The 12,833-nt window shown below is 31.8% G+C and overlaps 1 protein-coding gene across 2 annotated transcripts; it reads left to right on the forward strand.

Annotated features, from left to right (window-relative positions):
- The first annotated feature begins 1,119 nt into the window (after positions 1–1,119).
- LOC127725192 (uncharacterized) lies at positions 1,120–11,910 on the forward strand. Of its 2 annotated transcripts, XM_052232053.1 has the most exons (8): positions 1,122–1,743; positions 2,213–2,322; positions 4,519–4,630; positions 5,603–5,700; positions 8,090–8,151; positions 8,891–8,974; positions 9,643–9,724; positions 11,290–11,910. In XM_052232053.1, exons 1-8 carry the CDS (start codon positions 1,398–1,400, stop codon positions 11,512–11,514), a joined length of 1,119 nt encoding a protein of 372 aa, XP_052088013.1. In that variant the 5' UTR covers positions 1,122–1,397; the 3' UTR covers positions 11,515–11,910. The 2 variants fall into 2 exon arrangements, with proteins under 2 accessions (XP_052088014.1, XP_052088013.1); XM_052232054.1 differs by lacking the exon at positions 8,891–8,974 and having other exon boundaries at positions 1,120–1,743.
- Positions 11,911–12,833: the final 923 nt, after the last annotated feature.

Here is a 12,833-nt window from a genome sequence, read left to right on the forward strand (position 1 = left end):
TTCAAATGCCCCTTTGGTATCTTTTGCCTCTCTTGTACTGTCTAATAACATAAGTATTTTTTAATATGAGGAAGTACATGTATTAACTGACGAAGTCCATATTAATACTTTATGAGTCAGGAATCCATGTGTTATTATCAATAACTATAATTTTTATTTTTTTTTAACGTATAATCTATCAGTTTTGTTTTAAATAGTTCTGTAAGCAGCTGCTGAAGAATACCAATGACATACCTGTTTCATTCAAAGTATTAAAATGTTTCTATTTTGATTAATTTTATTTAAGTAATGGTTACAGTTCCAAATAAGAGAAGGACTGTTCAAAAGACAATGTAAAGCATACACTACAGTATTGTGGCATAACTTGCCTCTATGCAAATGCATCTACCTGATTCAAAAATTTCTAATGAATGGTCACTTATATGCAGTAAACTCATCATAGATACCATGATTTCATCAGACGCGCGTTTCGTCTACACAATACTTAGAAATAAATTCACCTGTCCTAAGTCATGAAATCTGATGTTCAGTAGTTGTCGTTTGTTGATGTGGTTCATAAGTGTTTCTCGTTTCTCGTTTTTTATATAGATTAGACCGTTGGTTTTCCCGTTTGAATGGTTTTACACCAGTATTTTTTTGGGGCCCTTTATAGCTTACTGTTCGGTGTGAGCCAAGGCTCCGTGTTGAAGACCGTACTGTGACCTATAATGGTTTACTTTTATAAATTTTGACTTGGATGGAGAGTTGTCTCATTGGCACTCTTACCACATCTTCTTATATCTATTAGACAATAACCTTTTCTGTTCTCTATTTTCAATCATCAGATAAGATTAAAATTCAAAATTAAATTAAAATGTTATATATTATTACAGTTTAATGTTTTCTTCCATTATTGAATAAGTTAAATTTCAAGAATTCTAAAAATTTGGAAATGAGGTTTTGTTTAACTTTCCTTACAATATAACTGGCTTTTAGTTACTCATAGTTCTTTAGAAATGATTCTAATTTTAAATATTTAAGAATTTCTTGAATACACCCATACCATGAATTTTATTTTCAACAATGTCATATATTTTGATAAATTATATGCCTCTAAATGAATATAGTTATTTTGTTTTACATTTTTAACCATGGAACACCATTATTTAACAAGATTTAATAATACTGATATAATATAAATGGTACATAACATATCCCATTCTTTTGTTTGGTATACTCTTTTCATACACAGAAATAAGCAACTCAAGGTCACTGTACGGCCTTCAATAATGAGAAAAACCCATGCTGTACAGAAAGCCATAGACAGGCCCAAAATGACAAATGGATACATATCAAACGATAATTTTAATGGCCTGATTTATTAGTTTACTTACCATTTCCAAGACGAAATTGCCACTATGAGTAAAGAAGCATCCTGTAGCAGTCCAATATCAGAAAGTGGACAGCCATGTGTTCAAGATACAAATCCTGCTGCTATGCCTGCGGAAGAAACAGATACAGAAACTTTTCTGTGCTTACGCTCAACATCTCGTGAAAAGACAGATACTGCTGATCTCGGTAAAGAGATTACCACACAAGTCGTCGACAATATCCAGCGTGAAAGAAAACTTTCAGACAAAGGAAATCCGGTAGATCAGGAGAAGGGTCACATGTGTGACAGACAAGAATCTGCTTCGTCAGACACTAGCAGTTTTGTTGGAGTTGGTTCAAGTGTATTTGGTAGCTCGGGATATCGAACTGAGTGTAAGTTTAAGCATGAGCTAACAGAAAACAAAAATTATGATTTCATACAGAGGCAAAAAATTCTTTGATTAATGATGTAAGTTTTTATCTGGATATAATCTATAGCTTGTGTCCCAATTATAAGAAATAAACAGTATGTTTTTTCGAAGTTTATCGATACCTGAACTCGAACTTTATATCAAAAACTTACATACTGTTCTGTCTACTTATTACGGGTTACTGATTGAGTCGCCCAAATGAACACATCGATGTATTCCTTCACAGTTATGTATTCAGTATATCGTTACTAGTTTTAATGTTATACTTTCATGTTTATTTATGGTAGGTCTAGATGTTATCTTTGTCTACCGTGTGTCATGTTGTAAAATAGAAATTAATCTTCGAAAAACCTTATAAAATAGACTGTACTTAAAGATGGATGCAGAAGAATTTATTATCCAAAAATATTTATGAAACATTTCCAACACAGGTGATACTTGTGACCTGCTTATGGAAAGTCCCTTTTGTGAATTCACGAAGACATTCTGGAAATCAATACCGAATTTAGGACCGGATAGAAGTCAATCCTGTCATTGCAAGGTGACAAACTTATGCAAATACATTGTATTTCATAAATTATTATCAAGTACTTTTACTTAGAATATATAAAATAACAATCTCTGACGAAAAGAGACATATTTCTGTCAGAACATCATGAAAAAGTATTCTGATAGTTAGCATGAATAAAGGCTAATAATAAAGAAAACAAATCCGGGTTACAAACCAAAACCGAGCCCAAGGGAAACACATCAACTATAAGAGGAAAACAAAGGAACAACAGGAGCACTGAAGGGCAACAAAAACAAACGGCAACACACATAGTAACGAACTATTTGATAACAATTGCCATATTCCTGACTTAGTACAGGACATTTTAAGAAAAAATGGTTGGTTGAACTTGCTTTAATGGCATGCCAAACCTCCCGCTTTATGACAATGATAAAAAATATCGCTAAAACACTACGTGACAGAAATACAACGCACAAACACATGCAAGAACATACATAACAGAGAAACGCACAAACAAATAAAATAATAGTCGACACAAAATACAAACCACAGAACAACAACGAACATATTGCATCAACGACAAACACCACAAGATATCAATAACAGTGACGTGCTTACGTAACTAACATGCAATCTCGAACTTTATACAATTTTTTTTACAATATTCGTCCAAACAATTTTCACGACAATAAGGTATTGAAAGGCAATGGAATTTGATACGACTGTCGTACAAGTGAGAGGTTTAGCGCTATAAAACCAGGTTCAATCCACCATTTTCTGCATAAGAAAATGCCTGTACCAAGTCAGGAATATGACAGTTGCTGTCCATTCGTTTGATGTGTTTGTGCTTTTGATTTTGCGATTTGATTAGGGACTTTCCGTTTTGAATTTTCCTCGGAGTTCAGTATTTTTGTGATTTAACTTTCTTTTTTTTATAATTATTTGGACTACAAACGATAAGACATAACAAATTATCCAACCGAAACCATAACAGAAACATCAAAAATAAATCCATGAATGTTGGATGTACAAATCACCGAGACACGCCGCACAGCAATGCAGATTAACATTCAATATAACAGTCATATTCGGGAATATGACAATGATGGTATTGAAAGGCGATTTTATATATTCATTTGGACAACAAACGATACGATATAACACATAGCGACAATCATTTTTGATAACAATGAGTAAAAAGTAAAATAACAAAAATATCGAATCCAAGGACAATTCAAAACGGAAAGTCCCGTATCAAATTGCAAAATCAAAAACTCAAAAACTTCAAACGGATGGTAACAGATAAAAACAGATTGTTCCTAAATGCGCATTGATATATGAAATACATTTATGATGACAATTACAATATTGTTCTATAAAACCCTTATCTCTCGAATATACCAGATGCTTCGAAAGGTGTGTACTACATCATTAAAATATCAATTGTCGAACTTCTCTTATTTAAAGTGTATACTTCTGTAATAATCAATATGTGATGACGAGTCTCCAATACAAAAAGAAAATGGAAAATATTCGTTGTGTTCTTTTAAAAAGACATTTGTATGTCAATTGGAATTAATATATATATATATATATACCTTTAACGGGTGCCACATGTGGAGCGGGATCTGATTACCCTTCTTGAGCACCTGAGATCACCCCCAGTTATTGGTGGTGTTCGTGGTGATCAGTCTTTAGTTTTCTATGTTGTGTTTTGTGTAGTGTTGTTTGTGTATTGGTCTTTTTCTTTTTCTTGTTTAGCCATGACGTTGTATGTTTATTTTCGACATATCAGTTTGAATGTCCCTCTGGTATCTTTCGCCGCTCTCTTCTTTTACTTTTTTGTACAGTTAACAGCTAGCGTTAATTCAAAATCCCAATAGGAAATATAAGTTCTTGAATTTATCTTAAACATGTTTTATTTCCTTAAATAAACAAAACTTGTTATGCAAAATTATGCAAAATTTATAAAATATAAAACTAAGAGAATGTGGTATCAAAGGGACAATGGAGCAGCTATATAGCAGAGACTAAATGAAATAGATGTATTTTACAATTACCGTACGGTTTAGTAATTCAGTCTGTTTATATATAAAAAAATTGTAACAATATGATATTAAAAGAGCATGAATAAAATACAATACTAAATAAGAAATGTGTAAGTGCTTCTAAATAAAAGATGTATTTATTATTTTATGTATCTTTTAATTATCTTTTACGTTCTAGTTTTTTGGAAAACTTGTACAGAAACTGAAAGATGATTTTCCACACGAAAAGGGTTTAAACAGTAAAAGTACAATCAATCTCCTCAAGTTTCTGTTACATGTAGAGTTCAAAGGTATGACCAAGACAAAATTATTTTATTATATACTGTCCTTGTGCATATATCCTGGTAAACAGACAAATATGATAGAAAAAGTGAATAATAGACGTATAAGGAAAACACTATGATTTGTATTTGCATGTAACAGTTTGTGTTCATCGCACTGATTTTCCTGTTGGCATTGTCAGTTGAGTTGTTTGTATGAAAATAAGAAGATGTGGTATGATTGCCCATGAGACAACTATCCACAAGAGACCAAATGACTCAGAAATTAACAACAAAAGGTCATCGTACGGCATTCAAAGTCCATACCGGATAGTCAGCTATAATAGGCCCCGAAATGACAAATGCAAACAATTTTAAACGAGAAAACCAACGGCTTAATTTATGTACATAATAATGAACAAAAAACAAAAATGTTACACAGCAACACACGACACCCACTGGATTACAGGCTCCTGACTTAGGACAGGCATATACAGAATGTGGCGGGGTTAAAGTCGTTTGAAGGCGCCAACCCTCCTCTGACCTTGGACAGTGGTGTAAAAACACAACCTAAATACAAACTAAAAAAATCAGTTGAAAAAGGCTTAACTCGTCAGATTGATAAACAGAAGTTCATCCAACAACAACACAGAGTGGACGTGGATGGGTACTTATAAATCACTTCAACAAAAAGACAATAAGTACGTATACATAACTGATAGTACTCGCAGTGCCGTATTTTAAAAAATACGGTACACTACCAATGTTTAGTCATTTAAATACTACTTTAGAACATGTAATCTTCCTTTTATGTTTATTGTATCTATGATATTGTGTTATTCGTTTTAAAGAAAGATCATTTGAATTGTGAGCATCACATCGAAATTATATTTGTTTAGAACTATTGCCTTACAGCAATTAACGTATCTTTTATCTTTATTTAATAACTGGTGATGTTTTTGTTGTAATTGATTTATCTACTGTCACTCTATAACATTCTAGATCCAGCTGCACCTGTTCTGCTTTCAAATATACTAAGATTAGTCAAATTGTTTGGACCTGTTCGTAAAGAAAATAATGGTTGTGTACTTATCAACCAGGTATAAACATTTGTTATCACTTGACGCTGAGAGTGACAAATTAGACTTTAAATGTGGGGACATTTTCAAAACATTGAATATCGATTAAAACAGGTAAAATTCCATTTGCGTGATATTAACTAGGTATCCTACACACTTCTTTCGTTCGTTTAAAAAGATTATTTTCTGATATCATTACTTATGATTATAGGACGGGAACGGTGTACGTGTGTGCGGGGAAGGGGGTTGATAGTTATTCAAGTGCACTTCTAGATTTGAAAAAAAATCACATAATACGCCAGTTTGATTTTGTTTATATTAATAACTGTTCTTCGAGCATAATTATCAATCTGATACTCCACTATATAACCTCGTCCTGAAAATGCATGAGATATTTGTTACTGGACGAACAGCAAACATCAATCAATCGATCTCTACTAAACCCGCATAAAGCTCCACAGTATGGTCTGGTTGATTTTGAGTTTTAAAGTTTTTAAGCGCCTTAAAGCGTGTTCCACATATACTCGACACCCGAACGATAATCGCAAGTTAACTTTGTACATTATATTCTTTCTGCTCTTGGTCTACATGTAGCTCTAAGTTTACGACGCCTTTAGAGGCAACGAGCGGATAACTACATGTGATATATCATTACCTTAAATGACAAAAACCTGGTTGGAAATTGGTCGCAATTTTTATACGGTCGACTAAGACAAATTCAGTGTATAGATTTCACAAAAAATTGGTATCTAAGCATGTACTTGTGCACTTAATTGAAGCATGAACAGAAACCTCAAAGAGAAATATGCTGAAATATGTATAAAGATGTTGAACATGCGAAAAACGAGTCACATTTGACATAGAACCCTTACATGAGGAATTACAATTTCAGTTTAAACTTTCTTTTCCTAAGACTTAGTTAACGTTAAAGTTAAAGAAATAAACAAAGAAACAACATGCCTTAGACTTTTCGGACTGCTTGAAAGGCTGATCAAACGGGTAAGACAATTTTATACCCATGAAATTACAATTCGAAATGTTTTAAAACTGTGCATGAATATGTATAGGATGTCTTGTTCTAAAGATTCTTATTTCGTTGGGTCGAACAAGTAACATTTTACATGAAAATAATATAAGGGAAATTAAGCTTTTCCTAAGAAGGCATTACCAGATTATGACTTTATTATAAAATCATTCTCAAGGTCTTAAAAGGGCAAGCGAGGCGATAGAGGTATCATCGTGGTCATATGCATGATACATGTATGTGTAATTGCCAAAAATTTCGGAAAGTTCAAACTCTGAAAAAAAGGCAAACTGTATCCAAAAGGAGTTGCATATTTTCTATGTATATGAATACCGCGGCATTGCACAAAGTTTAGAAGCTACTAGGTTAGGAGTTTATTCCTCAAAATAGTTACCCTCTTCTCCCGCTCGCCTGCACTTCCGCGCTCCCGAAATGAAATAAGTCTGTTCTGCATTGCTTGCAACACGTCCAAAATTTCTGACCTCCGGAAAACACCTCGTTAAGTTAAATGATCCGTCGCTGCTGATTTCGAAAATTTCGAAAAATTAAAAATAGCAAATAAATATTGATGTAATAATTCATAAAGGGTTGGTGGTGGTGGTTGGGGTGGGGGATTGGGGGGGGGGGGGGGTTGGGGGGGTAGGGGTTGTTTCTCTCTGGATTTTATATCCTTTCTGCAATACTCTTACCTCCTGTAAGTGTTCCAAAAAAAAAGAAATATAATGGGATTCATCATTTTTATTCCTCCAGGAATTATTGTTATGGACTTTTTGTCCATAATTAAAAGATCAAAGGGACGTCTTTTATAAGGAACAAATATACGTGGACATCAGTACTATGCAGTTAAAACACAAGATCTATATTCAATTGGTACACAGGTAATTTAAATCTTTAAATCACTTTTGTGTTTTGATACGATACCCGCATTTAAAGTCTAATTTATCAACCTCAGCGTCGAATATATATTATTTCGTAACATGTCTAATGGAAACAATATCCAATGAATTTATGTATTTAGAGACTTAATCTTATTCAAGTATTGAGTGGCGTTTTTTTTTTTTATTTATTTTTATTTTTAATTTTCATTTACAGTGTAAAATTAAGAAAGTGTTGTGATTGTTTTTAACTGACAAGGTAAACTTCTGAATAATATATTAAGATATGATTTGCAAACTGAAAATAACATGAAATTTGATGAATTATATTGAACTAGCATCCACATGTTATGTACTGCTTTGAAGACAATTTTCAGTTTCTGTCAAGTTTCTTAATTATTTCACATAAATTCCGAAGAAACTGCTTTATAGTAGCTCTACCCGTTGAAACATTTCACAAATTTGTATCCGCACCGCTTAATTGCGCTTTTTTTTAATTTTTCCATGCCAGCTACACCAACTGCTGAGAAGATCATTGAAAAAGAGAGAACAAGATTCAAATAAAATGTCAACGTATGTTTTATAACCTATTATGTATTATTTCTGGCTATAGTAAAATTAATGCAAGTTATGTGTGAGAAATTTCTCTAACAACTAAATGTAGATATTTTTCTTGGTATGTTTTGTTCACTTTTTTCAATAAGCTTTTGCACGTTTTTAGAAAATAAAATAAGTTCAGGCAGTCTTGAATACATGTTCAAATTTTCGTCATTACTGTTTTTTTTTGTACGTACTATGAATAATACTGATAATTGTATCGTTGATAATTAATTTTGCTGTTTGGACGACAAAACATGTTTAAATACGTATTCGTTCCTTCTGGAGTCACTGTTTGAATTCAGAATATATTCTACGCTCTAGTAAACTCTATATATTATTTTTCGGAGAAAGTTGTTGCAAATTCAATGTTTGTGAGATGTATATATGGGTGTTTTCGAATTTGATCACTCATTTAAAAAAGATCATTTGTCTGTTCATATCTTTCAATCACTCATATATATAGGGATTTATAATCATACGTTTGTACCTTATTCTTGTGAAGTTATAATATAAAGTTGTTGACCAATCATGATCATTGCTGTGTTCTTTCAATGTGTTAACATATCAACCTTTAGGTGTTTTCGGGCATTTTGTTGTTCTCATAATCGATTAAAGTTATTGTTATTCCCTAGGTTTATGTTTGCTACATGTATTACTCTTTTCCTAATCGATTCACGAACTGTCGCCTTAATTTATTATCTTGACATTACAGGTGGTTTGTTGGAGAAATGAGCAGACAAGAGGCAGATGACCTTCTGTTAAATGATAACTGTAAGGACAAAACATTTTTAATCAGGTGGGTTAAGTCACTTTTTTTTTTAAATTCTCAAATAAGTTAGTGCATTTATTTCTTTAATTGTTATCATAAAACAGTGAACAGTATATAGTTGTTTGTACTTCTAAATATTTTAAACAATAAAGTACATAAATTCCAAGACATGTGGGTGCACCAAAAGGAGCAGGGCTGACTTACATTTCCTGAGTGTTAGGTGCAGTTTGTAATACGCAATTTGTAGTTTTTGGTATAGTTGTTTCTTTCTTTTGGCCATAATGGTGTCTGTATTTTTATGTCTATTTTATCACAAATGCTAAGGTTACTCTAACTACTACAAGATAGCATATTGCCGAACATGATTTCATCTACCGTCTGTTTTTTAAAAAAATGCCTGTTGTTTGCTGTCTAGCATAATTGTTTCTCGTTTATTGTTTAATATAAAGCAAGCCTTTTGGGTGTGTTATTTGCTAATTGTTGAAGGCCATACCTGTAGCTAATCACAGCCTTGTCATTTGCTCGTTGTTGGGTAGTCGTGTCTTTGGTAATCATACTGCATCGCTATTTTATGATATCTGTCATGTTAAAAAAAATATATATATATATAATTTCCGATGTCTTTCTACAATTAAATGTAATAGTTTAACCTTCGTTACATCTCATTTTTACTCTGATCCTCTCTTTTTTAATAGAATCAGTGGCACTGATGGAGAAGATGGAGATTTTGCTCTATCAGTAAGACATGAAAACCACTGTCATCATCTTAAGATACAAGTAATGTTTCAAACTTTTAAAGTAATTTTGATGTGTTTCATCATTTGTCTATTTGTGCATGCAATTTTGTACAGTTTTTAATATTTGAATATGTACATCAATTATAGTGTTCATAATATTTTCCTTTTTATAAATTCAGTAATTAGAAGTTAATTCCTTATCTAAGATAGTCTCTGTTATATTGTCACATATTTGTGTAGACCCAGGTCGATTGGGATATTGACATATTTGTCTTTGGGTTGCAGTTTCAGAAGTTGCGATTTCATGAAAAACGTATAGACCCTCCTGTGTTGTTTTATCATTAAAATTTTTGTTTCAAAATTGCAGTTACAAATAAAAAATACAGCTGCAGCTGGGGTAAAGGAGAAATTAGAAAAATTTGATTAAAATCTTTTATTATTTCAACGTCTCTTTGCGTTTAAAAAGTAAAAATCACAAAAATACTGAACTCCGAGGAAAATTCAAAAAGGAAAGTTCTTAATCAAATAGCAAAATCAAAAGCTCAAACAAATCAAACGAATGGATAACAACTGTCATATTCCTGACTTGGTACAGGCATTTTCTTATGTAGAAAATGGTGGATTGAACCTGGTTTTATAGCTAGCTAAACCTCTCACTTGTATGACAGTCGCATCAAATTCCATTATATTGACAACGATGCGGACACTCTGTAATCGTTTAACATATAAATACATGTATGATGTTTTTCTTTCAAAGAACCGATTTGTCTGTTTTCTGTAAATACCTATCCAATGTAAATTTGTTTGAATTTTTAAGTTTGCTAAATGCCCTTTTAAATCTGTTGTATAACTCAACACTTCTTTGTTTTATTATTAATTAAATTGAGAGTGAAAATGGGGAATGTGTCAAAGAGACAACAACCCGACCATAGAGCAGACAACAGCCGAAGTATATTCCGGTAAAGTTGACCCCAGATGAGTCAGGCTTTTCTTTGTATGTACCATTTTGTCATTAAGCTTATATATAATAAGGTATTTATACAATCATATCTGGTTTGAATTTTTTGAGGTTTGAGCGTGCTTGGTGAAGGTAAATCAAGAAAAATATTTCGGAAACACCAAGTTTATTAATTTGTATATTCATTTCAACTTACTAGATCGATACTGGTAGACTATTTCTAAGATTTTCTATTGATAAATTTGGAAATCATTTAGAAACTAAGATGGCAACTTCCGCAGGAAAATTTAACCTTTGATTTTTTGCTATTCCTTTTAGTCCGTTTTGATCATTAAGCTCCTTACGTATTCGGAATGTATAATCTTTGGATTAAAATATTGTTGGGTTGGAGCGTTCCTGATGAAGAAAACCCAGAAAAAGGCTTCGAACGCACTAAATTTATCACGTTATATTTTTATTGGTTACTAAATACAATGAAATAATTTTTTAGAAAAATGGGAATTCTACTCAAATCGTTTAAGAAAGTGTTTTTCAATTGCTTAAGTTATAACAAATAGCAAAATGATAGTCTCAACTCTGTTTGAGAACAAATTAGTTTCGAAAATCTGTTACAGATACTTATCTGATCATTTGTATTTTATATTTAGGGAAACCCAAAGAAAGCTTTATCAGAAGAACCATATAATGCTCAACTGAAATTTGACGGACAAGTTTTCAAGTCACTAACTGATATAATCGAGCATATAAAAATGGGTGATATACAACTTGATGATGATACTGAAGATAATCCATGTTCATCTATCTCATGCCTCAGAGTATATCAATACTCACCATTAAATGGTGTGATGTCAGGGTATGAAAAAACTAAATAATGAATTTTACTGGATGTAAAACAAAGTATTGTCAGTTGTTAATGAAGATAGTTGCATAACATACAAAACTTACAAAATGTATATGTTGATTGGCTGATACTAGTATTATTTGACATTTAACATATATATATATATATTATAGACAGCCATTACCAATGTTATATGAAATGAAGTCGATTTGTTTTAAAGCGATTGACAGTATGTTTTTTTTTAATTCAGGTGTGTCCATATGCCTTTAAAAATCTTTGCTTTGTGTTTATGAAATATATAAAATTCTAAATAAGGGAGACTTATATAAGATCTTCTTGTTTCCGAATCCTTGTATTTCTATAGTATAACTGCAATTTGTGCACTTTTGAAAAATTAAATACTGTTTAAACTAAATAAAATTGTATGTGATCGTTTTCTTTATATTTAAGTATTTCTGATAGTTAGACCGTTTTTTAAAGCTATATTAAATAAACATAATAATGATTTTATGACAACTGCCAACATGTCTTTGGCTTATAAAAACTGATAATTGTCAACATATCTTGCTGTTCTTAATTTAACAACAGGATTTGGAATAAGTTTTATTGCTTTGAAATATCTACTCCAATAAAAATATCAATTTTAATTAGGATTGTAAGGTGAGCAATATTCAAGGAATGGAAATAAAAATAAATGTTATTGAACTGAGAAAACTGAACAAAATCGAAAAGAACAACACAAATCAAGTCCAACACGCAAAAAACAAAATCAAGAATAAAATTGTAAATGAAAGTACGGTGGGAATATTAAGTCACAATTTAAAAAAAAATATAGATCTCAAAAAAATATATTATACCAGGCTTATAATTATGTACGCCAGACGTGCATTCGTTTACAGACTAATCCATGGCGCTAGAATCATAACAGTTGGATGGCCAAATTAAATACGACTTTGAAGAACGTTAATCGAATCAAATGTGCAAAATACGGCTAAGGCAATCTTTACAATTGGTGTTAAAGTTAATGTTTCGAATAATTTATGATCAGTAAACATACAGAAAATTAACACATCATAACACATTTCATTATCAATATATTTTTAATGTTATTTCATGTCAACACAAAGTGCTGACTAGCAGCTTATGGCAATGAGAATTCAATAAATGATTTATCTATGCAAGTCACACCCATCAACATACGATGGTGGTCAAGATGTAGCAAGCAAATGATAATTGAACTATATATACTTTACTATTTTCAATATAATTGCGGGTCTTCAGTGGCCGAGTGGTCTGAATAGTTTAACTTCTGTATCACTATCCTGTCAACACTGAGGTTATGAATTCGAA

This window comes from Mytilus californianus, unplaced genomic scaffold (genome assembly GCF_021869535.1).
Source record: "Mytilus californianus isolate M0D057914Y unplaced genomic scaffold, xbMytCali1.0.p SCAF_15, whole genome shotgun sequence".
Lineage (NCBI taxonomy): Eukaryota > Metazoa > Mollusca > Bivalvia > Mytilida > Mytilidae > Mytilus > Mytilus californianus.

Excerpts from the sequence above, each read along its gene's own strand:
- LOC127725192 (XM_052232053.1), top strand. The coding sequence starts at position 1,398 with ATGAGTAAAGAAGCATCCTGTAGCAGTCCAATATCAGAAAGTGGACAG. Across the intron at positions 8,975-9,642 it reads GACAAAACATTTTTAATCAG|AATCAGTGGCACTGATGGAG; the intron begins GTGGGTTAAGTC and ends CTTTTTTAATAG. Across the intron at positions 9,725-11,289 it reads GTCATCATCTTAAGATACAA|GGAAACCCAAAGAAAGCTTT; the intron begins GTAATGTTTCAA and ends TTTTATATTTAG.